This window comes from Anabas testudineus, chromosome 5 (genome assembly GCF_900324465.2).
Source record: "Anabas testudineus chromosome 5, fAnaTes1.2, whole genome shotgun sequence".
In the NCBI taxonomy this organism is placed as follows: domain Eukaryota; kingdom Metazoa; phylum Chordata; class Actinopteri; order Anabantiformes; family Anabantidae; genus Anabas; species Anabas testudineus.
Window position 1 is genome coordinate 24,760,895 of NC_046614.1, and position 27,521 is coordinate 24,788,415.

Genomic DNA, 27,521 nt, shown 5'->3' on the forward strand with positions numbered 1-27,521 from the left:
AACCTTCACTGTACCTGGGATGTTACAGAGTGAAGCCTCTTCCCTCATAAACCATCTTTGGCTGAGGACCGGCTCAGCGTTTTCTACACTGATCTTTAACACGAGTCTAATCTCTGCATTTCACTCATTCTAATTAATGTAGCAGCTCGTTAAGGTGGAGCTAATGGTAATAACTTCCAAAATGTTGATATTCAAGTACCTCAGAATTGTATGTGTGTACAGTACTTAGTTACTTAAAGTACTGAGGATTTATACAGGCCTGTGTATTTAACACTAACATCTGGCTTATTGAACAATACTTCAGTCCTAGATTAAAGTAAACTTTGAGGTATCTGTATTTCTTTTTTACTTTTACTCTATTACATTATTAAGATGAGTACTCATCATGCAGAGTAATATGTACATTAATGAATTATATTTACTGATGCTGCTCGTTAAGGTGGAGCTGATTTAACCCTTTATGCACCGACAGCGTCAGATGTAATAGAGTATAAGTATCCTAAAATACTAATCCTTCAGTTCAATGTTGAGGTACCTGTACTTTATTTAAATACAGTACACAGACTAACAGAACTTCAGTAAAACAAAAACTCAGCTGTTGTTACTCGTTCACTGATGCAGATAATAATAACAGTAGTATTAGTTTTAGCTTTGACTTCGAGTCAGTTTTATCCTTTGCACAGAAACGTGACTCAACACTGAAGCTTTACGTTTAAAATGTGTTTCATGTTCACAGCGAGGAGACGATCGACCGAACACAGGAGCGCGGTGCGACACTGAACCAGGTGAGTTAACGTCTGTTCACGTCAAAGGGGAAGGAGAGGAGTGATTAGACAGGTACACGAACTGAGCTGGTGAATAAACAACAAACAAAATACAAAAGTATTACCCTTCACAGTACTTTTCCACAGTCCTCAGTGATTCTACTTCTCCAAACTATAAAGACATCAGTGCAGTTTCCTCCAGTAGTTCAGTCTCTGTTTAAGCTGAATGAACATGCATACAAAACAGTACCCTGATTAAAAAATGTACAGTTCATTACTTTGATAGAAAAGTGGATATTTGTTCTAGGTAATATTCTATAAATACAGTTTCATCCCTTCAAACATCATCAGCTAAAAAAAGAAAAAGGCCTTTTCAGCATCACAACCATAAACATCAGTTCCTCCGTCCAGTGACGTTAACAACAGTTAGTGTTTGACATCGTCCTGTAAAATAAATCCTCATCATTAATGATCCAGCAGCTACGAACGGCTCTGGACGCCGTTAACTTGCATATTTCTACACAGGTTTCACCTTCAGTCCAAAGTTATGGATTAAATATAAATTCTATTTCTCTACTGTTTTACATTTATCTACATACTTTGATCCCTTCATTGGAAAATATAAATCATCTCAGATCAGTTTCTGTTCATTTATTGTTTCAGGATAAAGTGTTTAAGTCTCTGATTGTTCTCAGGAATAACATCAGTTAATAATAAACAGGATTTAAATGGTTGTTCAGGATCAGGAGGAAAATTAACTTACGTCTGTTGTGGTTTTAGTTTTCAGTTGGAGAATCCAAACCTCAGCTCAGAAACTTTAATTCTTATGTCCTGGTGTGTTGTTAAAGTGCTGCTTGTCTTAAAGGGCGACTTCACTAATTTCCAGCTTGATCCCTGTGGTTCTAGTTTGTTGAGAACATCTGAGCAGTATTAAACCTCCCACATTAAAATATCTCTGCTTCCTGAACTAAAACTCCTCCAGATGACATCATCAGGAGGAGTTGGCAGAGAGATATTTTAATGTAGTGAAGTTCAGTACCAGTAAATAAATGCAGTCGTCCAACAGAACCACAGGATGCAAGTTGAAATCTGCGGCGCTGCCCTTTAACATCTTCAGGTAGGAACAGGATGTGTAATGAAATCAGACATTAAATCTGGGACAGAAGTTAAAATGTTTTGATGATATCATCATGTGATTAATGGAAAAACTGATGATTAGTAGTTTTTCTTGATTACATGTAGTAGGGTGTAGTACTACACGTAGTACAGTATTACATCTGATCATGATTTAAGATTCGTCTGCTTCTCGTGTCGTTTTATATTTTTATCTCAGTGTTTGTGTAAATCAACGTCTCTCGTCTGTTGTCCCGCTGAGCTGAGTGTGGGACATGAGAACAGATCGTTTTACCTTCAGTGACTGGTTTAGTTTCTAGTGGGACGCTGGCGGGAATCGAACCGCCTCCCTCCACGTCTCTTCTTCTTCTCTCACTCCTCACTGAGGCCGTGCTCCCACGCCACCTTAGCTTGCTCATCCTTGGTGGCTGCGATTATGGGCTGGGAGATCTTGCGAGGCATTGGTCTGGGAGCAGGAGGGGGTGGTGCAGACTGGGGGTTGAGGGGGTCCTCTTCAGGGATACACCCCTCTCTGAGGTAGGGTTTGGGGGGCAGGGCTGGAGGAGGCTCGTGGAGGTGGTAGAGAGGAGGGTGGTGGGCGATGTAGTGTGGGTGGAAGTGGTGGTGATAGTAGTGGAGTTGGGGGGTTGGCAGCGCCTCCTGCTGCTGCGGTTGTGGTGGAGCTCCAGCGGAGGCCGGACCCGGAGTCTGGGGCTGGATTTGGCCCCCCGTCTGGGCTGGGGCGACACCCCCTGGGGCCGAGTGGCTGCGGCAGGGCGGGGGCTTGACACCGTCCAGGACTTCAGGCTCAGACATGCTGTACCTGACGGGCTGATAGGGCGAGTCCAGGTCTTCCTGGTCTGTGGTCCAGGCCTGGCTGCTGGGGGCCGACTCCAGGGTGTCTGTGCGGCTGGCTGGGGGGTCAGAGGAGGAGGGGGGGCCGCCAAAGTTGCTCTCACTGAGGGAGGAGACTCCAGAGCTGGCGCTGCCCGACAAAGTGGAGTTACTGCCATCCAGGATGGATTGTGGACTGGTGGGCGAGGCAGGTATAGGGTGCAGGGGAGACTGGAGAGAGGGGGGGGGGGGGGGCAGGAGTTAGTAATCCTTGATTTAACTGAGCTGAAAAATATTTTTTAAATACTGAAATCAATTTGATTCTGAACATTTAACTCTGAAATGTCACAGCACGTGTTTCAATCAGAACATTCACGTCACATTACTGTGAAGGACGAAGACGAATCTCTGCGACCTTCAGATGTTCAAACAATAGAAGTGAATCTGAGGGAGAGTGAATGTTTGTGCACTGGAAATGTGACCAGTCCATCACTAGTATCAACAGGAGCTCATGAGTGAACTGAGCTTTAACAGTGTTTCTGAAAGCAGGACGGCGTAGCCTCCATGAAAATTAGAAGCAACACATGAACAAATATATAGAAGTAAATTTGTTACTTCCTGCTTTTGTTTTCCACAGCTCAGATTATCTGTGAATGAATTCTGCTCTGAATATGAGGAAACATCAGTCTGTACAGTGAACTAAACTCATATTGGTACAAATAAAAACAGACACAGACAATAACATGCTTCTCATGGGGAGAATAGACAGACAGTCATCAGACTAACAGCAGGAGAGAGGAGGAGGAAGAGGAGGAAGAGGAGGGTACCTTTCTTAAGGAGCGCGCAGGGAGAGCTGGAGGGAGGTCGCTGACCTGGTGGTGGAAAGCGTCAAAGTGCATCGACAGGTGTTGGCCTACAGGGGGAGACACAGCAGGACTGAGAGAGATTCACACTCGCACACCTCAGACCGAAAAAGTCGGGGGGGGACAAGAAGGGCGGGAGGAGGAAGAGTAAGAAGACGAAGAAAAGAGGGAGAGATGGAATAAGTAGAAATGGACAGCAGGAGAAACAGGAAGGAAAAGGTGGAGGAACATTAGAGAGGCGCGGGGGGGGGGGGGGGGGGGGGGGGGGGGTTGCAGTTTGTGTACAACTAATCTGTCACAGGGAGGATTCGTTGTTAGAGGTCGTTTCTAATCTGTGGTCTTTCACAGGAATGGTTTTAAACCTGATCTTGTTTTAACAGGTGACACAAAAGACGTCAAGGTTCACACCAAAGGAAATCCACATCACATGGACCCAACGCTCAGAGAACCATACATGTAGCAGCAGAGTCGTACCTGGAGGCAGGTTGCGCGGGGGAACGGGAGGCGCCATGACACCGCTAACGTGGGCAGAGAGGAAGGGGAGAGCTTCTCTGGTCCCACTGTCCAAACTCCAACTACTGGGGGTGGTGAGGACTGGAGAGAGGAGAGAAAGAAAACGAGGGGTAAGTCAGACACAGAGGTATTAAAGTGGTAAAAACAGGAAATGAGAGGAGGAAGATAAATGAACAGCTCCTCTTTAGAAATAATACTTGATACCATGTCTCTGCACAAACCGACCTTTCTCTGCCACAGACAGGTTGGGGTCACTGCAGGGTTTACATGGACCAATCACCTGGTGGAACAACGCACGCTGGAAGTTCACAGGCTGCAGAGAGAAGAAGAAGAAGTATTAACAGGTACGTGGGCGATTATACCTCCTAAGAAACTCTTTAAGTCGCAGAACGTCTCCGTACCTGTCCGTTCTCTGTGATGTTGGAGTACATCGCACTGCTCGGTCGGTCTTTGTGCGGCGGCAGCAGCATCAGCATTTCTCTGTTGTGTCTGTATTTGTCTGGTAGAGACGGAGAACCGACTGCAGGAGGAGAAACAAGGTTACAAGGAAATCTGTAAAAAGTTTAATAGAAAAGAGAACAAAACACTGCAGATATGAGATAATATCTGTAAAATGTGTTAAAACCACAGCTTCACACGACACGTGCCAAATAAGATTCATCTGTAACTTCCTGCACAAGTTTCAAAATGTTAAATATTTACTGCTAAATACTGAGAAGATGATTATCTGTGGGTCCAGGATTAGTTTTATCTTAATGAGGGTGTGAGATATGATGTAAGATATGTAGAAGGTCTGTTTAGTTACCATTGTACATAAACCTGAATAAACAGGCTGCAAATCTGAATTAAATCCTCAGTAAAGTATAAAAAGTAGAGTTTTCAGTCAGTGCGACCTTTCTTCAGGCCGGTAACATGACGCCTCTGAGCGACTCACCTCTGATGGTGGACGGGGCAGAGTTCATCATCTGAGAGGGAGCAGAGTGTGTGGAGCTGAGGCTGGAGGAGGACGGGCTCGCCTGCAGCGAGACAGTGGTGATGACAGGTAAATATTTTTAATAATTATTCATTGAACCCTTTTTTTTAGCTACACCTTTAGATAAGATAAAGTCTGGTTCTGATCCACTGACCTGCATACGGTAGAAGTCCTCCGGATGCTCCACCACCATGCCGTCAGCCAGGATCAGCAGATTCCCGACGTTCCCCATCTCACTGGAGGTTTGAGAGGAGAGAGAGGAGGAGGAGTTGCGTACTGGAGTCAGCACAGCTATGGGACTGGGGGGAGGAGGGAAGGAAGAATGGATGGGGGGGAGGAGAGAAGGGAGCAGAAGTAGAGGGAAGGACAGAAGAGAGAAGGAGGGAAGGAAAGGAGGAGGGGGCAGAGCGAGCAGCCGTGCAGAGTAAAACCAACACATGCATGAGGTGGTTTGGTGGGAATGAGCAGGAGTTTACAGACGAGATGCAGAGTGACGGTTCGAGAGAGAGAGAGAAGAGAAATGGTAGAAAGTCAGAAAGTGTGATGTGTTCGAACAAAGTGAAGATCAACAGTGAAAAGAGATGGAGCCAGTGAGAAGGTGGAGTGTGGTGAGGATGTGGAGTTGTGTAAGTGTGAAGGGCCGACGCACAAAAGGACGAGTCTCAGTGGTGTGTGTGTGTGTGTGTGTGTGTGTGTGTGTGTGTGTGTGTGTGTGTGTGTGTGTGTGTGTGTGTGTGTGTGTGTGTGTGTGTGGCTGACCTGTGCCGATGCAGCAGTTTGAAGCTGTCGGGACTCATGGGGCTGTGAGAAGCCAGGATCCCTCTGGGGGCTCCTGAACCAGCTTTGTCTAAACCAGGCAGACCCTGTAACGTCATGTAGAAACACTGCTCTGAATATTGACTCTGCCCTCAGATACGTGCACGTGTGTGAACATGAATGTTAGAAAATGATCAGACAGTAAATCTAAAAAACATATTAACATGTTGTTGACACAGATCTTTGAAACTGTATGTTGTGTGAAAAATAACATTTAAATGTCTGGAAATTCTCAGATTCTCGAAGCTGTGAGCATAAAAACGTCCTTTATGACTAATTATCTTCTGTCGCACCGATGATCCAGCTGAGCTCTATTTTAATCTTCCTCTGGCTCAGACTTCATGATTTTCATCATTATTTAAAAAGCAGGAGTTACAGCTGCAGAGAGAAACCGTATTGGTTGATTGTTTCCTGCACTCACATGGCAGAGGCTGCTCCTCATCATCTGGAACTGATCGATCAGCTTCTTGTGCAGGGGACGCATTTCTGGGTGCACCAGCTTCTCGTGCACGGCCAGGCCGACTCCGAGGACGTGGACCTGTGGGAAACCAACCAAGTGTGTGCAGAGAGAGAGGAGGTTATTTCTACAGGTTTTTGTTTCTCAAACCTCTCGTACTGACTCGTGTTTGATTATTTATTAATGTGTTAAATTCTCCTTTAACAAATCTGGACAAAGTATTTTAGAAACTACTGCACGTTATATATTATAAATTAAAGTTATGAAAATAAAAACGTCATTTTAAACAGTTTAACACTGTGTTTGTTCTGTGCAGCACTTTAGGTTATTTCCAAAAGACTGAAACACAGAACAGGTTTTAAATGAATCTTTACTGTAACAATTAGATCTGAGGCTGTTTGTGTGTTTGAACATAAAAATAACAGATGTTCTAAAACTAAATTTGCAAAGTTTAGGAGTTAGAGATAGACACTAGAAACTGGTTTGTGCTGAGTACCGGCTTCATTTTTACAACATTTGAACTGTTCTCCTGAGGAAACTCAGGAACTAACGTCTCACCTGCTCCTGCATCAGGTCTTTGAGCTGTGTGATCTTCTCTGTGTCTTCCGGGTGGCTGGAGATGTACTCCTTATCAAAGAAAGCCTGGTGATAAAACACAGACAGTGGCTTTAAAATCCAGTCAGACAATGAACTAAACCATCTATTGAACAACAGGAGTCCAAACTGACAGAAGAGAGAACATTTAGCTCCACGGTAACGAGCAGCTACAGTATCTGATCAGATCAGCTTTAAACGTGACCTCAGACCTCTTGGTATCTGGCGATGCCTCCGTTAACGGCAGCGTCGATCACTCCGTTCAGGGTCATGCTGAGCAGGTTGATGTTGCCGTGCAGCTGCTTGTGTTGATACTGGCTGATCAGAGTCCGCAGCTCCTGGTTCTTATTCTCCACCACGGAGATGGCGTTTTCTAACGGACTCACCTCCACCTGAGGGAGAGAGTGAAGGTGAGAAACTGCTCAAGTTTCCTCTTCTGCTTGTGATGTGAAGCAGAAAAAAAGATTTACTTCTGCTGCTCATTTCATTATTTCAGTGTTTTCACTGACGTCTTCACAAGACGTCTTTTCCCAGTTTGACGATGAAGATGTTTCCTATCGGACCCAAATAAATTTAACCTCAAGTGAACTTTGGACCAATTCTCCTCCGTCTCCCTCATGAAGGTTATTTTACTGCTGTTTAGATCATTTCAAATAGTTCTATACAGTGACATTAAGGAACTTGTAGCTGCTTCTCTAGTTTTTATTTCCAGTGTTTGTGTAAAGATTTTTCTTCAGGGACTCACCAGTTCCCTTTTCTCCACCTCAAACCAGCGTGAAATCCCCGGCAGAGGGTGAGTGAGGATCAGAGTGGTCCGCTCGATCCAGAGACTCTGAAACACAAACAACCTGATAAATCAACAACATCTGCACAGAAGAATGAATGAGACGATTTGCTGTGTGTAAAATTTATTACAACATTATAAACTAAATTAATTAAATTTAGCTTTTTGCTTGAAGCTGATTTTAAAACATAAGCAGCATCTTCAGCACTAACTGGTACCACCCACCTTGAACTCGTTGTCTCGGTCTTTGGAACCTTTGTGGAACGGTCGGTCGTAACGGAAACGCCGAACGTTGTTGACACGATAGAAGCTCTTGATGCGGTCGGGTACTCTGTCCATCTGGAGGACGCCGACGCTGTCCGGTACCGGCGTGACTGCGTAGATCTGGAGGTCTGAGCCGAAGAGGTCAAAGAAGCAGCTGATGAAATCTGACTGGTTTGATCTGACTGGTTGTGAGGCTGCATTTATACTAAAAGACGTGAGTGTGACTGTGATGTTTGTAGTTTTCTACTTTCTGAACCGTACGACGTGAAGGATACACTGAGCATCACACTGCAGAATGGCCTCATCTGGCTGATTGGGGTGCTGCATCGCAATGGCTTGTGGGAATTCTCCCAGCATCCTTTGCTGGAAGGCCTCTAACCTTTCGTAGTCGTGTCCTCGGCAGACGAACTCTTTGTTCTGGTGTCAACAAATCACAATTAAACCAAAAAGGTGAAAGAAACTCAGATATTTCATCTCATTAATTTTACAGAGATATTAAAACAGTTTAAACAGTTTAACCTTCACTGTTATTATAATAAAATTTAATTCTGCAGAACAAACGTGACTCACTCTGAGGAAAAAAGGGAACTTCCTGCCGTAGAATCCAACCCTGAAGAACTCGGGCTCCAGACGCTGCTGCTCCATGATGTTGTCGTAATAAGCTGCCTCCATTTTCTACACACACGTACAATACAAATAGAAAGAAGACGATGAGATAAAGTGTGAAAGTCAAAGCGTTCTTTCAAAATAAAAGTAAATTAGTTTAACTGTCAGGTGTTCTGTGTTAATTACTACCGGTGACACTGAGAACCCTATTAATAATGCTGCTCATCATTATTATGTCTGTTCATTGAGTTTGATCATATCAGGAGGTTAAGAGGACGTTGACAGAAGAGAAATGAACTCAGTGAAACCACAGAGACAGACTCACCCGTATCCAGCTGAGACTCTGGTAGTCATACAGTGATTCATACTGAAAGGCCAACTCTCTGCACAGAGGAATCCCGTACTCCCAGCACTGTAGGAAACACAAACTTTTGTCATGTTTCCATCTCTTCACCATGTCGGAAACAGTCGTCATCACCTGGTTTCATCATTCATTCGTGCCCGTGTGACTTTGCTGTGTATAAGTGTGTGTAGCAGAGTTGTTGGGCTCTTCCTACCTTCCCCTTGTTGAAGTAGTGGATGACCTTGCGGCAGAGCCCCTCCTTACGGTGCCACTCGGTCTGAGCGGGATAATGTAGGAACTCCTTCAGAGGACGCTCGTCCCAGTGGAGCAGCTCCCAGTACAACAGCAGAGTGAAGGCGGCCTCTGCACAGACAGCAGCACGAGTCAGACAGAGAGTGTGTGTGTGTGTGTGTGTGTGTGTGTGTGTGTGTGTGTGTTCCTTTGTGCTGTACCAGTGTAGTTCTCAGCCTGCAGATGCATATCACACAGTTTGTGGATGTAGCGGATGTACATCTCCTCCTTATTGATCTCTGACTTGTAGAAGTTCTGAGAAGATACGAAACAGACACATCGTGTGTTTCCACAGATCAAACATCTCAAATCATCTGGTCGGTTTAAAATCTGTTAATCTGCATCAGAGATATTCTTAAAAATGATGGTAGGATATCAACTAAATACTAAAGGAAACTCGTACTAAGTTAGTAAGTTACAGTAAGTGTCAACATCAGGTTGATTTAAATCTTACCAGGAGATTCACGGTGCAGCCAATCTTCTTGTTCTCCGTCTCATCTCCCTTCATACAGTCCCTAAAACAAAACAGACCAAGTTCATAATCCACAGTCCTCCTCCTGGGGCTCGACAAACAACAGTTTTAAATAAATGTTACTAAACTCTACAACAAAAACTATATTAGATTGTAGTGTGTGTCACCTGTAGTCCAGCAGTCGTTCCATCAGCCGTGTGACTGAGGTAACAAAGGAAATCCCCGTCTCTCTCCACGTCTCCTGCTCAATCTTCTCCAACAAACTTCAGAATAAACAGAAAATATCAGTCACTGAATGTAAAAGCTCGATGTTGTTAACTGAGACAGAGCGTTACTCTGCAGAAAGAGGTGAGATATTTATAAAAGTACTTAATGTACTTAAAGTGCAGAAGGATGTGTTGGATTAATAAATTCTACTGGATTATAACTGATGCATTAACATGTTCATCATTTTATTGTTGCAGCTAATGAAGGGTTAAACATAATCATTTTATTTTATTGTATTTACATACTTCTGGCTAACTTTTACATCATATTCTACTGTGTATTATTCAACAATCGTCACTGCAGCTTTACACAGAACCAGAAATCCACCTCACACACGTCATAGAAACGTCGTACCTGGGGTAGGGCCCAAACAGCTGGGTTCTAGTCCCGCAGCACAGAGCAAACACACAAGAGCAGTGTTAGAGCAGAAAGTCAGAGTTAAACTGTGTTAACACAGGATTCAGATTAAAGTCAGAGTTAAACTGTGTTAACACAGGATTCAGATTAAAGTCAGAGTTAAACTGTGTTAACACAGGATTCAGATTAAAGTCAGAGTTAAACTGTGTTAACACAGGATTCAGATTAAAGTCAGAGTTAAACTGTGTTAACACAGGATTCAGATTAAAGTCAGAGTTAAACTGTGTTAGAACAGGATTCAGATTAAAGTCAGAGTTAAACTGTGTTAACACAGGATTCAGATTAAAGTCAGAGTCAAACTGTGTTAACACAGGATTCAGATTAAAGTCAGAGTTAAACTGTGTTAGAACAGGATTCAGATTAAAGTCAGAGTTAAACTGTGTTAACATAGGATTCAGATTAAAGTCAGAGTCAAACTGTGTTAACACAGGATTCAGATTAGAGTCAGAGTTAAACTGTGTTAACACAGGATTCAGATTAAAGTCCGACAGAGACAGAAGAGGTGAGAACACAGAGAGTGAAGGAATCATCTTACAGCAAACCGAAGAGTTCCCTGTAGTTCTCGTCACCTTTCCCCTCAGAAACCAAACTGTCCAGTTTGTCAATCAGCTCAGCCTCCACCTGCACACACACACACACACACACACACACACACACACACACACACACAGTCCATTTAAACACGTCTTTTAAAGCAGAAATAAGAAAACAGAACAGTGTGTGTATCTGTTCTTGTGTGCAGGTGTGTGTGTGTGTGTGTGTGTGTGTGTGTGTGTGTGTGTACCTGTTTGAAGTTTCCGTTCTTGCGTTGCTCCCAGTCCATCATGTCGTGAAAGATGGGGATCATGATGTTCCGAACCTCCACCTGAGGAACCAGCGTTACTCCCAGGAACGGGCCGATCATCCCGGGGATGAAATGGATCTTATTCTCACCTAGAACCAGTTCACAAGTCGACATGTCTCTAAGAAAACAGCTTTAGGAAATGAAACTGATGCACAACGTATAAAAGTTTAAAATAATATAATTAGTATATCTGAGGTTTTTTAGTAGAGATGTGAATCAAAGAGCAGCGAGAGGAAAAACTCTTTCAGCTACTGAAGTCAGGAGAGAATCGTACCCAGGTTCTGCCACATGCTGAACAGCTCGTAGGTCATCATCACTCTCATGTCTCCGTATCTGCAGATGACAAACAGAGAAATAAATAAATCCATAAATCCATCCATCTTTTGTGAAACAGATTCTTTGAATGTTTCTGAGGCTGAGTCACAGAGAAAAGTTCCCTAACAGTTGTTCTTCCCCCTCTCGTCTGTCCCCTCTGCACTTTTCTGCACGTGTTCTCAGAGCTGTTTGTTTCCAGTGTGCAGTTTGTGCAGCTTGTTGTTCTGTTCTCTCTCCACTGTCTTTAAATCCTGCTCAAATGGAGTTTCTATATAGTTTTAGTGTTAGTAAGTCAGATCTGAGCTGACATAGAAAGTTCAAAGTGTAACTGAATAAAGCATTACAGTGTGTGTGTGTGTGTGTGTGTGTGTGTGTGTGTGTGTGTGTTCTCACTTGTCTAGGATCTTCTTCCTCTTAGCAGGACTCAGGTTCTCCAGCTGTAGACTGGGCTGGTTGATGTACAGCACCGCCAGACTGAAGTAGGAGTTCCACACCTGTTCACATGAAAACACAATCTGACGTCTGAAAGTCTGTGTGTGTGTGTCTGAATACTGGATCAGTGTCCTGGACAAAAAAATAAAAACTAACTCTCTAAAACGTTATATAGAGATGTTTCATATCAAAAAGACTTTAATCCATGTCAAAGATGATTTTTTTCCTCTCTTATGTGAGACTGAGGTTAGGTTTTTCACTTCAGATCAACAGTTTCAGCCTCAGTAAACCTGACATGAATTGATCTTGACCCTGGTTTACAAAGTCTCAGTGCTGGTGATTAAAGTTATATCACTTTATATTGACGCCCCCTGTTTACACGGCCCTGGTTTGTGTTTGGTCAGTTACCTTGAAGTCAAATTCTGCTTCTGTGAAGTTCTTGTGCAGAGCAGGAGACAGGTACTGAGCTGTGGTCAGGATGATGCTGCAGAAAGAGGAACCAGACAAACAGTTCAGGCCGAGTCACCCCAGAAATAAACGAACACTGATGGTTACATGTGTGTTTCTCACTTGCTGGTGAGGAGCCTCATGACGTTCCAGTCACGGGGGAAAATACTGAGCTTCATCAAGTTTCTAAACACACACAAAATCTTCAACAGGAACTCCTGAAGAGAGAAGAGGAGGAGTTTTAGTGTTGGTCACTGTCTGTGGACAGAAGGACAAACTCACTACTGCATCACCACCTGAATCCAAAGCAGCAGTTCACCATATCTCAGCCTTTTCCTTGAACCACTAGTGTAAATCTGGAGTTTAGATCCTAATTAGCATCCCCATGTTAGACATAGAACATCATTTGTTTCTGTACCTTGACCTCCTCCTTGCTTTGAAAGTTTTCCATCAGGTGTTGGAAGTGGATGTCTGTCATCTGGCGGAGAAGCGACAGGAGACAGGACACGTACTCTCCCTGCCAGGAAGAAACCGCAGACGGACACAGACACAAGCAATGAGAGCTGATAACAGAGACCAGATACTAGTAGTAGTAGTAGTAGTAGTAGTAGTAATAGTAGTAGAAGACCACTGACTGAGTTATTGTATGAAACCAAAGCTGTGGCTCTGACTAATTCTTAATACATTCTACAGATCTGATCAGAAATGTTATTTATGAAGCAAACAACAACTAATGTAGACGGACGTACATGTTACCAACAGTATCAGGTTCAACAGTTAAAATACTTTGAGGTACTTGTACTGGAGTACTTACTTGCACATGATACTATCTGAATTAAACACTGGAATAAGACAAACCCTCCTAGTACAGATGTAGTAGATCAGGTAAATGACAACAAACACAAAAAACAAACACAGTAGGAAGAAGAAGAATAAAACACGACTATCAACAGGGATCATTAGGTCGTGCAAAGCAGCGTGCAAACAGAGAAGAGGATGAACACAGAGAGGTCACAGGTCAGGGTGTGAGGACATCTGCTGATGGGTCAGTGACAGGGTAAATGAATGGTCTAGAGGAGGGCAATAATTAATAAGTGATAATTAATTAATAAGTAATAATTAATTAATAAGTAATCAATTGATATTATTAATCCTCTTGGGGAACTTCTTGTCCGAATGTTAACCATGAATTAAGATATATGATATATAGTATAGTGCTACTACTAAATAAATAACACTGTAATTACAAAAAAACTGCAGTTTGTGTTGAGGCATTGTCTCTTGGGAGAATTTATGTCATTAACCACTTTGGTACTAATGATCCTTTGATCTTTCTCTCTATAACCACCGGAAAGTTTAAATCTCTCGAAATAGCCGCACTCCACACTGGGTGGATTAGAGCAAAGTTTTGCAATTATCCCCAGTGGATGAGCCCTAAAGAAACAAATATTTTTTATTGATGTTATCCTGTTTTGGATAAAATTAAAGGAGCAGGAGATCTGACAGGACATACCTGGACCATCTTTATATTGTATTTTGTTCCTCCTAAAACATAGACAGATTTTGTTACTCTCTCTGAATATAAGCACTCTTCATTTTTAATTCCTCTGCTGCTGAATATTCAAACAGGCCTTAAAATAAAGTTTCCAGTTTCAATGACCAGATGTTAAATGTCAGGATTTTCTCTGCACATTATGTTTTTACTACTTTCTCTCCACATGTTGATGGTGGATTACCTTCTGTTCTGAGTGCACGAGAGAACTGTTAATAAAATACTGGATTTACAGGACAAACTGCATCAGACTATGTAAACAGTGTAAATGCACCTGTTAATGTGAAGATAATAGTCAGACTCACTCTCTTGGTGCTGTGTCCTATTTTCCCCAGATCCTAGTTCTTTAATTGGGTTTGGAATATTTACACCACAGTTTAGGTTATTTTCCTGCAGCATGTAATAAGTCATGTTTAGCACGCTCTAAACTTTAAGTTGCAATCACTTCAGGATACTGCGTCAAAAAACAAAACATTTTGCAGTTTCAGTTAGAAAAACTCACACACATTTTCATTTCATCTAATAAAAGTTGGTATATTTATTCTAATATCATGTTTTGTTGTAATATTTCACATCTGGTATATTTTATTACATCTACAATTTGTTACAATCACTCCAACCTAATAATTTTCTGTTTTACCTTTTAGATCCTGACCCAGAGCACTTTATCTTAACCTGTTAAAGCCCCTTACATTCACAGTGCATTTCCACATATTTATACTCATTCATATCAAATATTTTACTGTTTTAAATCCATCAATAACTGATAAATGTCCTCAGCATCACTGCAAAGCAACCACTCTGCAATCACCTCTTGTATTAGACTAATGTATACCCTGAATATAGATGGATTAGTTAAGGATCAAACATAAAATAAATACGATTCTTGTATTTTCTTTTTTTCATGTATTATTGTAAATGATGTTAATGAGTCATCAGTGATGATTATTAGACTGAAATTCACAGGATATCTTTCTCAAACTGTCTTTAATTTATCTAACAAGTTTAATGTAGACAGACAGAAGTGGCTCTGAGATAATTCAACACGTACAAGAACAGATCAGCTCTAGCAGACACCTGTAGAGCTGCACAAAACATCCCCAAAGTGAAGAAATTACGAGGATAAATCATTGTTATGATTCTAAAAACTACCTTAAATGTTAAGATTTTCTGTTAAAAGTTGTTTTTTATTAATAAGATGATGATTAGCATATTTATTATCGTTTAATCCTGTTAGTTTTACACACTAAGACAGTTTCTCTGTTGTTCAGGTGTCCCACTGGCACAGGAAGTCCACCTACATAAACTTCCATATATGGTCAGACAGGTGATTTTACCGGTAACAAACTCCTCGTGTTTTCAAAGTGCTGACTTTCTATTGGACGATAGGAAATGTCAATAAAACTAACGTGAGGACGCTGTCTTCAGATTGGCTCATTGAGTTTAAAGTCTGTTAGTTACGTCTTCTTAGACTGTAGGGAGATCCTGATTGGTTCGTTGTGTCCGTGGGCGTGTACTGATTTCAGAGATACTGAACATGATTGGTCCAAATGTTTGTTGATGTGTTGACATTGACCGACATGTTGTTGTTTAGGAAGTTTGAGGAGCGACGTTAAAAGTAAATCAGGAATTAATTAAGAAATTTAACGTTTTTTTTAAACTTCCGCTTCAATTTAAACAAAGTAAATTGAATTTGTTAAGTTTCATCCTTTAAAACGAGCTCTTGTTTTCTTATAAAACTGACTTTTTTTGGCTATAACTGTATGTTAACAGCGACCATCCAGGTTAGCAGGTAAGTAGCTAACTGTTCACTGCCGTAAAGTAAAACGTTACAGTTTTTATGTCGTAAATCCTTTATTACGATTCTTAACCCGTTGATAAAAACGAACATTTCAGCTTTTAAACGAGGTTAAATATGTTTATATTAACATTTACTGACAACATTAAAATTTGATTTAGCCTCTTTATATATAAATTTCGGTCGCATCCAACCTCCGCGTCTTAAAAGATTAAAAGACCGAAGAGGTGAAGACGAACGTAAGTAAAGAAATGAGTGATAAGTTTAAATCTACAGACCTGATTATAATATAACACCATCTGGTAACATGAAACATGGTAAACTGTCGTCAAACTGTTAATGTGTTAAAAGGTTCAAAATAGTAATATGTGCTTCTTTCATGATAAAGGTCAGAAATGGCACAATTGACCTAATTTATCTTCAAAAGGTCTTATACCACTAAAGTTTATATAAAAAACAGACTATAATGAGCAATTGTGGCTTATCTACTAAACGTCCGATGCTTAATGTGTTCTTATTGAGGCCTTATAGAAGAAAAAGCTATAAATTGATGAAATAATTAATGTAGTCCGACAGGAATTAACATTAAATCTCTGCAGTGCATTAATGTCTAGTTTAAACTATCGTTTAAGATGTCTGCAGTTAGAATTCCTTAATGATTTAAATTAGAAAACTTGTTAAACATACAGTATCCAGAGACCAGTTTACAAGATTTATAATTACATTGTGACTAGTCAAAATTACAAATATCTTTAATAGATAATAATACAGTGGCAAGATAAACTTTGTGAACCTTTTGGAATTTCATGGTTTTCTGCATTAATTTGTCATAAAATGTGCTCCGATCTTCATCTAACTCGCAACAATACAAAAACACAGTCTGCTGAAAATAATAGTACACAAACATTATATGTTTTCATGTTTTTATTGAACGTTACATGTAAACATTCACGGTGCAGGGTGGAAAAAGTATGTGAACCTTTGGACTCAATAACTGGTTGACCCTTCTTTGGCAGCAATAACCTCAACCAAACGTTTCCTGTAGTTGCAGATCAGACCTGCACAACGATCTGGAGTAATTTTGGACCACTCCTCTTCACAAAACTGTTTCAGTGTAGTAATACTCTTGGGATGTCTGGTGTGAATGGCTCTCTTAAGGTCATGCCACAGCATTTCAATCGGGTTGAGGTCAGGACTCTGACTGGGCCACTCCAGAAGGTGTATTTTGTTCTGTTGAAGCTATTCTTTTGTTGAATTACTTGTATGCTTTGGGTCATTGTCCTGTTGCATCACCCATCCTCTGTGGAGCTTCAGTTTTCGGACAGATGGTCTTATGTTTTCCTGCAAAATGTCTTGATAAACTCTGGAATTCATTTTTCCATCAATGACAACAATTCGTCCTGCCCTAAGGCAGCAAAGCAGCCCCAAACCATGATCAGAATCAGAATCAGCTTTATTGGCCAAGTTTGCACAAGACAAGCAAGGAATTGGATGTGGTCTGACTCCGTCTTTTGTACCCTCTGATTGCACGAAACATGAATCATTTACATACATAGTTGCAATTATTTACATAATACACAGTTCACTATGTTACGTGGGGTTATTGCACTGAGTCCTTGCATTATGGGATTGGACAGTTTAGCTCAGACACAGCTTGGGGGATAAAGCTGACTCTGTGTCTGGTGGTTCTGGTGGCTATAGCTCTGTGGCGCCTGCCGGGGGTGGGGGGCTGAACAGTTTGTGTGCAGGGTGTGTGGGGTGTGATACTGACAGCCCATTTTCTGAGTCTGGACCGGTACAGGTGGAAGGAAGCTCAGTCCCAATGATCTTCTCTGCTGACCGGATCACCCGCTGGAGTCTGTGTCTGTCCTGCTTGGTGGCTGAACTAAACCACACAGTGATGGAGGTGCAGAGCACAGACTGGATGATGGCGGTATAGAACATGGTCAGCAGCTCCTGGGGCAGATTGAACTTTCTGAGCTGTCTCAGGAAGTACAGCCTCTGGTGAGACTTTTTGCAGACTGTTTCTATGTGGGAGGACCACTTCATGTCCTGGGAGATTGTGGATCCTAGGAACCTGAATGAGTCCACGATAGATACTGTGGTATTGTGAATGGTGAGTGGGGGGGGGGATCAGTCCAATAACGGTCATGTCGTCATACTTCAGGAGTTTCATAGACGGGTCCCCTGAGGTGCAGTCATTAGTGTACAGGGAGAAGAGCAGTGGAGAAAGGACACACCCCTGTGGTGCGCCCGTGCTGATGGTGGCTGGTTAGTGAAGTGGTAACATCACTGCCGCATGTGGGAGACTGGGGTTCAAATCCCAGCTGTGGCTACCTCCAGTAGAGGTCCTTAGGCAAGACCTCCTCACGCTGCCCTTCCTACCCTTGTAACACGTACTGACTTGTAAGTCGCTTTGGATAAAAGCGTCTGCTAAATGACTAAATGTAAATGGTGCGGGTGCCAGATGTGATGCTGCCCAGCCTCACCTGCTGCCTCAGGAAGCTCCTGATCCACTGACACGTGGGAGCAGGTACGGTGAGCTGGGTCAGTTTATGGTCGAGTATTCCTGGGGTGATTGTGTTAAAGGCTGAGCTGAAGTCCACAAACAGGGTCCTGACATACATGCCCGGGAGGTCCAGGTGCTGCAGGATGTAGTGGAGTCAGGGTGACAGGTCTGTAGTCGTTCAGGCTGGTTGCCTGTAGTTGGTGATGTGCTGCAGGCCTCTCCAGACTGACGCAGGATCATTTATTGATAAGCTGTTCTGCAGCTTCTCACCATAGCTCCCGCCGTCATGTTTTACAGTGGGGATGAGGTTTTGATGTTGGTGTGCTGTGCCTTTTTTTCTCTACATAATGTTGTGTGTTTTTTGCCAAACAACTCAATTTTGGAAAAATTAACCCAACTCTAGATAAGAATAAATGTTGGACATTGCAGAAGCTCATCGAAACGATGCCACGGCGAATGCATGTAGTGGAAGCTAAAAAGGCACTTGAACAAAATATTAGTGTGTGTCTTTTTTGAATGGGCAATGTATTAAGTTCTAATACATTGTAATTCTAATAAGTTACATTTTAAATTTTTTAAGTATAGATATTACAAAAGTTAATTATGTATAGTCTAGTAAACCCCATGAAAAATTAAAACAGTTTGTCATAATGACATGTCTGATTTTGTAAATTTTCTTAAAGTTATTGTTGTTGTTCCCAGGTGCCGTTTCAAAGCTGACCTTCAAAACACTTGCTGAAGGAGAGAACGGGGTTCAGCTGCAGTGTGAGGTTGTGGGTACATCTTCAAGACTTAAATTAAACATCTCTTGGTGGGACAGCTCTGGAAACAACCTCGCTGATAAAGAAATACAGGACACTGAAAGAGGAGGAACCTACAACCTCAGCATAACTGTGACAAAGAGTGGGTATTATCGCTGTGTAGCCACACAAGAGGAAATCTACCATCAGATTTATGCTGAGAACTATGTCCCTGTTCCTGGTGAGTTTGTGCTTGTTTATATTTTAGATAGTTTCAGTGTTCGTATGTTTATTAGCTTTTGAAAACAATGAAAACATCTGTATATGTCAGATTTGTGCTGAGACTCCACTTGATGAATCTACAGAGATCAGAGGAAGAATCAGAGGCTGTGGAGGGAAAAAACAGAAAAAAGTGGAGTTTGTAGTAAAGATCAGACACACAAACACAGTTTTTTGAACTTCACTCATATCTGTGTTTTTTCACAACTTCAAACTAAATAAATATAACAAAACTTTTCGTTTGTTGTAATATACAGTGGGTACGGAAAGTATTCAGACCCCTTAAATTTTTCACTCTTTGTTATATTGCAGCCATTTGCTAAAATTAAAAAAAAAAAAATTCCTAATTAATGTTCACACAGCACCCATATTGACAGAAAAACACAGAATATTTGACATTTTTGCAGATTTATTAAAAAAGAAAAACTGAAATAGCACATGGTCATAAGTATTCAGACCCTTTGCTGTAACACTCATATTTAACTCCATTTCTTCTGATCATCCTTGAGATGGTTCTACACCTTTATTTGAGTCCAGCTGTCTTTGATTATACTGATTGGACTTGATTAGGAAAGCCACACACCTGTCTATATAAGACCTTAAAGCTCACAGTGTATGTCGGAGCAAATGAGAATCATGAGGTCAAAGGTACTGCCTGAAGAGCTCAAAGACTGCATTGTGGCAAGGCACAGATCTGGCCAAGGTTACAAAAAAATTTCTGCTGCACTTAAGGTTCCTAAGAGAACAGTAGCCATCATAATCCTTAAATGGAAGGCGTTTGGGACGACCAGAACCCTTCCTAGAGCTGGCCGTCCGGCCAAACTGAGCCCTGACTTAAACCCAATTGAGCATCTCTGGAGAGACCTGAAAATGGCTGTCCACCAACGTTTACCATCCAACCTGACAGAACTAGAGAGGATCTGCAAGGAGGAATGGCAGAGGATCCCCAAATCCAGGTGTGAAAAACTTGCATCTTTCCCAAAAAGACTCATGGCTGTATTAGATCAAAAGGGTGCTTCTACTAAATACTGACCAAAGGGTCTGAATACTTATGACCATGTGCTATTTCAGTTTTTCTTTTTTAATAAATCTGCAAAAAATTCAAATATTCTGTGTTTTTCTTTCAGTATGGGGTACTGTGTGAACATTAATGAGGAAAAAAATGAACTTTTTTTCAGTTTAGCAAATGACTGCAATATAACAGAGTGAAAAATTTAAGGGGATCTGAATACTTTCCGTACCCACTGTATATAGAGTTATCCCCTACCAGTTATCAGCGGCAAATGCAAAAGTTTGGTGATGTCAATGCAGACTTAGACTGTCAATGACTGTCAGTGACTTAATGCAGTCACTGCAAGCAAAGGATTTGTAACTAAATGTTAAGTCTTGTTCACATTAATCTATTTTAGATCTGTGTTGCAATACTTTTGCTCACGTGGAAAATGGGTGGGTTCAAAGAAAAGGTGCTGCTTCTAAGTTTCAGATGTAAACAAAACAAAATCGGAAACAAAAGCGGAAGTGTTGATTTTTTGTCTCATATTCACCTTTTAATATCAAACCCAAATGATTTCATTCTGCAGCAAATGGTGAACATAGCTACAAATATTTGATCCATGTCATTCATAATGACTTACAGTGGTGTGAAAAAGAGTTTGCCCCCTTACTGATTTCTTATTTTTTTGCATGTTTGTCACACTTTAATGTTTCTGATCATCAAACGATTTTAATTATTAGTCAAAGATAACACAAGTAAACACATCATGCAGTTTTTAAATGAAGGTTTTAATATTAAGGGTAAAAATAAATCAAAAACTACATTGCCCTGTGTGAAAAAGTGTTTCACAGAAAGTTGCTAGTCTCAGAATATTGAGCCACATGCTGAGTTTGATGTTACATAACAATAAATTTGTCAAAAGGTTTTTGAATTGTACTGAATGAATGAGTCAAGTATTGATTACATGTAGGGTACTTGATAATAGTAAATAGTTAAACATTATAATTCAATTAAATTCAATTCAGAGCGCTTTTTACAATTGACATTGTCGCAAAGCAGCTTTACACAAGCAAAGAAACTATGGAAGTTTACATGAACAGTGAATGTGTAAGAATCATAATAATCAGATTGTCCCTGATGAGCAAGCCGAGGGCGACGGTGGCAAGAAAAAACTCCCTGAGAAGGCAACAGGAAGAAACCTTGAGAGGAACCAGACTCAACAGGGAACCCATCCTCATATGGGTGATTACATGCTATGTGCAGGCAGTTCAGTATAACAGTTAATGTCTTTAAGATAATGTGGAGTCCAGTTAGTTAATAGTTAATAATCTTCTGGACCTTTGCTTCCAAAAATATTGTGTAACCGGACCTCTTTAAATTTTAGTTGAATACCCCTGCACTAGTGGTTCACTGGGCATTGGCCTCCTTCCTTCTGCTCAGGGTGCTGAATTTAGGGTGAAACTCTGAACAACTTTAAATTAAGAAAGGACAAAAACGCTTATCTCATTGAGGTAGTGTGGTTGACCCCGTCTCTAGTGATGACACATTGTTTTAAAAGCTGTGATTGGTTGATAAAAAAGTAGCCTATAGTGACCCAAGCAAAGTAGTTAGTGGATTTTCTTAACATGTAGTTTGCCCTAAAAACACTTGAATGTCACTATCACTCTCTTTCCGTTCACAAAATATTTTCATTCTCTGATGGTGTGATGAAGTCTGAGTATTTGACATTTTGTCCTATTTATTTATTTATTCATATTTTATATTTAAGGCATGGGCAACCATACTTCTATTGTACTTAATACTATACTTAATTTGCTCCTCTATTTTTTTCTTAACACACAAGTACAAGCAAAGAACAGATGAACAGAAAATCACAGTAAATCATGTCTAATCCTGTAATTGATTTGTAAATGATTGTTTGTTTAATTGTTTCACAGGTGCTGCTCCAAAGCCATCCTTCACAGTAGTTCAACAAACACAACACTGGGCGTTGTTGCAGTGTGAGGTTGATGGTGCTTCTCCAAAACCTAAGATAATTTGGAAGGACAATTCTGGAAAGATCCTTCCTGCTGAAACACCACAGGTCATAGAAAAAGCAGGCAGATATGATGTTACCCTCCGAGTTAATGTGACCAAAACAGACTACTACCACTGCGTAGTCACACAGGATGAAATCAACCATCAGATTCAAACTAGGACCCACATGTTCATTGCTGGTGAGCTCTTTCTTTTCTTGTCTTATTCTTTACATAATTCTGTTTGTGTTTTTAGTTTTCAGAAATCTTTAAGTTATGAGAGATACAAAGCTCTAACAATGAGCGGATCAGGTTTTTCCAAACAGGTTATTCATGCACATGTGTTGGTGGATCAGTGGCTTATCGTCCACATATACTAGTCACTCTTTGTGATTTCAATATTAAGTTCATTTTTCCAATTTACTTGTATCTAATTATTTGAGTGTTTATAATTAGATGTCCAAACCTTAATGTATTATAAAATATTTTAATGTAATACTAATCTGCAATATTAGTTAATCATGGGTTCGCTTTGGGATCTATCATAACCAAACTTTGTTATGATTGCATCACCACATCCTGAGATGTTATTTTTTTTGCTTCATGCAGCTGGATATTGCAGTAGAAATTCCATGCCACCATAAAATACTTGATTGTGTTTTATTTTTTGGGACATTGTAGTTTTATTTCAAATAACAACAAAGGCATTTTTGTTAAAGTAAGGCAACATTTGACTTGTTATTAGAACGAAATAAAAGAGTTCATATTGAAAGACAATAATTTAATTAAAAGTTTAGGGTTTTTGTTTTTGCTGTGGTACAAACTACCTCATTTCTGGCATCCCAACATCCCTAGTGACACATATTAATACGGCAACTGAACAGTCTGTTCGTGAAGTTGATGTGTTGGAAATGGACAAGCCTAAGCTTGCGAGTAACAAGGATCACATTGTGATGGTAAACGACTATGTTAGAGATACTTCAAAACAGCAAGCTTTATGCTCTCAGCATGCAATGATCTACCAAAAGTGGTCCAAAGAAACAATCTCACAAAAGAGCTAGTGTAGTACTACCAATCATGGGTTTGGTGGTTCAATTCCCAGCTCTTCCTGTCACATGTTGAAGTGTCCTTGATACTGAACTCCCAGTTGCCCCCAGTGAGTCAGGTCAGCTGCTTGGCAGCTCTGGCATTGGTGTGTTATTGTGTGTGTGCTTGTGTGTGCGACTAGATGAATGAGTAGCAGTTTAAAAGTACTTTGAGTACCAACTAAGGAGAAAAGTGCTATATAAGTGCAGAACATTTACTATTATAAAAACTGGATTTAATCCCCTTAAATGTAACTTGGCAAAAGCAAAAAAAATGCAGAAAGATGGAGGCAAATAGTGTCTGACAGATTAAATGTAAATCCTTATTTGCATGTATTCTAAAGTCACATTTCTTCTTATCATCACCCTGATCTCAGTGGAAGTTATCTTAACACTGATCAAACCTGAGAACAAACTGCGAACAAATGCTCCTAAGTAGGTCTGAGTTTGTGGATGTTTCCAGGAAAACGAGCCCAGCTTGACTTAGCCAACAGATCCAAGTGAAATTGTCAATATTATTCAGCTAGTTTTAATCCACATACAGAGAACAACGACCAGATCTCAGTTTGATTAAGCATCTGTGGGTCCAATTCATGGAGAGCCCCAAATAATTTTTATAGCTCTTGAAGAATATGCTGTTTACACCTTTGTGCTAGATACCACAAGACTACTTCAGAGGTCTTGTGAATTCAATGTCTTGGGTGGTCAGACCTGTTTTGAAAGCATGATAAGGACCTACAGTAGATAATATTAGGCAAGTTGTTAATATTGAGGCTGATTCAGATTATTACATTATATTTTGTGTTCTGTGTTTCAGGTGGACAGAATGCAGGCTCATCCAGCACAGTGGTTGTTCCATTGGTTATTGTTGGTTTATGTCTTGCTCTTCTTGCAACTGTAGGTTAACTCTGCAACCAAATACAATACAGGTAAGTTTAAAAGTCGTTACTGTAAAATATGTATGTATTCTACTCAAAAAATGAAAGTAACACTTATATGGGTAATGTGTTAGGAATGAAAGGGTGCCAAATCATTTGCTGGAAATAAAAATGATCAACCTACAGAGGGCTGAATTTAAACAGACACTTAAAATCAAAGTGAAAAAACAATGTGGTAGGTTAGTCCATTTAGCTGAAATTTCATTGCAGCAACTTGAAATGTTACTCAGTAGTTTGTATGTCTCCCACCTACTTGTATTCATGCCTCACAAAGTCAACACATGCCCTAATAAGAAGATGAATAGCGTCCTGGGGTATGTACTCCTAGATCTCGACCAGGGCATCACTGAGCTCACAGACAGTCAGAGACATTCACACCAGTGGCCTGCTGAGATCATTTTGCAGTTCTCTGACAGATCTTGTTCTTCCTTGCACAAAGGAGCAGATACCGGTCCTGTCGATGGGTTAAGGACCTTCCACGGCCCGTAGAGTAACAGCCTGTCTCCTGGAATCTTATCTGTGCTTATGAGACTGTGCTGAGAGACACGCGTCCTTTAAACATGTTTACACAATTCCACATATTTAATATCATCCAAATTTCAGTCAACAATGTAACTTTATAAATAAAGTACAATAAAGTCACTGGCAAATAATAGACTTCAAAATACAATAGACTTCATTTTTCTAGCTTAATACAATATTCATATGTTATATATAACTTTATTATATATATTATTATTGTTTGCTCTAGTCATTCCTCCTGACATTCCAGCTGCTATATAGGAGGTGTAGTCAGTTCTCAAATTCATTCAGTACAGCTGAAGGTTATTAAGAGCAGCCTGAGTTAACCATAACAAGTGAATATCTTTATTCAAAAAGCTGTACTTTGGTTTATGATTTGCTTTTGTTTTGTCATAGGAATATGTGATGCATCATATCCTGCTGCAGATGTCAATAAAGAAGTCTGTAGGAACAAGGAAGTTGGGACTAAAGTATTCCAAAGCCAGTATTCAATGGGATTAGTGACTCATAACTTTTCAGTATACATATGGCATGTAAGTAGTATACGGTACTCCTGAAAAGTTCAAACATATAAAGAATCATGTAGAAATTTTCAGTTCTAATGATTTGACCGGTGAGAATGTTGCTGTATCACATACCTTGATGGAGTTGTTTCTTTTTATTTCACCTATTTTACTTAAAATGGCCAATGAACCTTGATTGAAATTTGCTGTAAATATGCAAAAGTTAATTCAAAGATTGCCTTTTGTCTGCAATCCTCTACGATAGTCACCCTGAAATAGTACATGAAATACTACAAAGCATATATTAAAATGTGATGACAAATTCACTCTGACAGATTCACCACGTTGAAAATCTAATCTTTTTTCAGAAGATTAGAAACACAACAATTAAATAAGAATAATCATGGGGTATAGGATGCACATCATGTAAGCCTAAAAGGCGCTGCTCTAGCGTCTTGCCAAGAACAGACCTTAATCCAAGGCTGCATGGCACTTAGAGATGTGATTGTATGGTAGTAATGTACCTTTTTTTAATTGTATTAATCAACACCAAGATAAAATCTGTAGTTTTTTTGTTTGTTTGTTTTTTGGATGAATATTATTGAGGACATTCAAAATCTGAAAGATTCTTTATACTCCGTTTTGTTTTTATTGTTTTGTTTTTGTATTTTAAGCTCATTGTTTGCATTGTTTTTTCATTTAGATCCAATCCAACTCAAAATGTGAGAAATTGTCTTAAAACTCTGTTATTTGATTTATAAATAATTGAGTCATCAAGAAACAGTAAAACAAAATGAAATGATTACCTGGGATCACAGGATAACGAAACAGTAAAAGCAACTTCAATCAGAATTCAATTGAATCAAGTTCAAAAAGGAAGAGAAACTTTGAAATCAAAGCAGGAGCATTTATGATGAGATGGAGACAGACAAGTGATTTCTGCATCTGTCCTGAATAAACTATTATATTACAATATTATATAGAATCATAGTTATAGTAAATTTCCTGAAATTCATGGTTAATTGTATCTACAGTGAATCCAGATATTTTTCACGGTACTTAACCTTTTCCACATTTTGTTATGTTAGAGCCTTTGTCCAAAATAGATTAAATTATTTTTTTCCTCAAAATCCTACAAAAAATACCCCAACATGTTAAAATGAAAGAAGTTTGTTTGCAATCGTTGAAAGTTTATTAAAAAGAAAAAAATGTCGGTGTACAGCCATGTTCAGATCTCTTCAGAGATGTTCAATCGGGTTCAAGTCTGGGCTCTGGCTGTACCACTCGGTGACATTCACAAAGCTGTTCCGTAGCCACTCTGTTATTTTGGCTGTGTGCTTAGGATCATTGACCTGATGAAAGATGGACTGTCGCTCCAATCTGAGGGACAGAGCTCTCTGGAACAGGTTTTCATCAAGGATGTCCCTGTACATTACTGCATTCATCTGTGAATACTTATGTACATGAAAGGTTTTTTTTGTTTGTTTGTTTTTCAATAAAATTGTGAAGATTCAATTCAATTCAATTCAATTTTATTTGTAGAGCGCTTTTTACAATTGACATTGTCACAAAGCAGCTTTGCACAACCAAAGAACAGTACATGAACAGTGTATGTGTATGAGTCATAATAATGTGATTGTCCCTGATGAGCAAGCCGAGGGCGACAGTGGCAAGGAAAAACTCCCTGAGAAGGCAACAGGAAGAAACCTTGAGAGGAACCAGACTCAACAGGGAACCCATCCTCATATGGGTGATTACATGCTGTGTAGGCAGCAGTCCAGTATAACAGTTAAAGTCTTTTAAGTTAATATGGGGTCCAGTTAGTTATTGCAGGCAGACTTGTTCCATTCCTTGACTATCGAGCATTGAGTCGAGACCTCCAAGAAACAGCTTCCGACGTCCGCCGAGGCCGGGACCGACATCATAGTAGCTTGTGACCAATCCAGTCTCCAAACGCATCCCAAAGGGCAAAAGGTGGATCCAGGCGACGAGATCTCCAGCCAGAAGTTGGGCATCAGGACGAGTCAGACAGGTCCAGAGGGCAGAGGGTGGAATGATGTGTAGCTCGACAGAGAGACAGGAAGAGGGAAATAGAGAGGAAGAGGGACAGAGAGAGAAGAGGAGAGATTGCAGTTAGTTGTATTCACAGTCAGATAAAGTTTGAGGTGAATGTATAT

At 40.4% G+C, this 27,521-nt stretch overlaps 1 protein-coding gene across 1 annotated transcript; it reads right to left on the bottom strand.

Moving 5' to 3' along the window:
• Nucleotides 1–782: 782 nt before the first annotated feature.
• On the bottom strand, nt 783–13,931 carry LOC113153543 (dedicator of cytokinesis protein 3-like). Its single transcript, XM_026347222.1, has 28 exons — nt 13,923–13,931; nt 12,828–12,926; nt 12,533–12,627; nt 12,371–12,446; nt 11,924–12,024; nt 11,490–11,548; nt 11,156–11,304; nt 10,907–10,992; nt 9,855–9,950; nt 9,670–9,730; nt 9,377–9,470; nt 9,139–9,287; nt 8,907–8,993; nt 8,546–8,650; nt 8,251–8,392; nt 7,937–8,103; nt 7,673–7,759; nt 7,140–7,319; nt 6,892–6,975; nt 6,298–6,414; nt 5,820–5,944; nt 5,215–5,359; nt 5,022–5,103; nt 4,489–4,607; nt 4,313–4,400; nt 4,049–4,168; nt 3,539–3,624; nt 783–2,942 (listed from the first exon to the last, which is right to left on the bottom strand). Exons 1-28 carry the CDS (start codon nt 13,929–13,931, stop codon nt 2,250–2,252), a joined length of 3,501 nt encoding a protein of 1,166 aa, XP_026203007.1. The 3' UTR covers nt 783–2,249.
• Between the last annotated feature and the right edge of the window lie 13,590 nt (nt 13,932–27,521).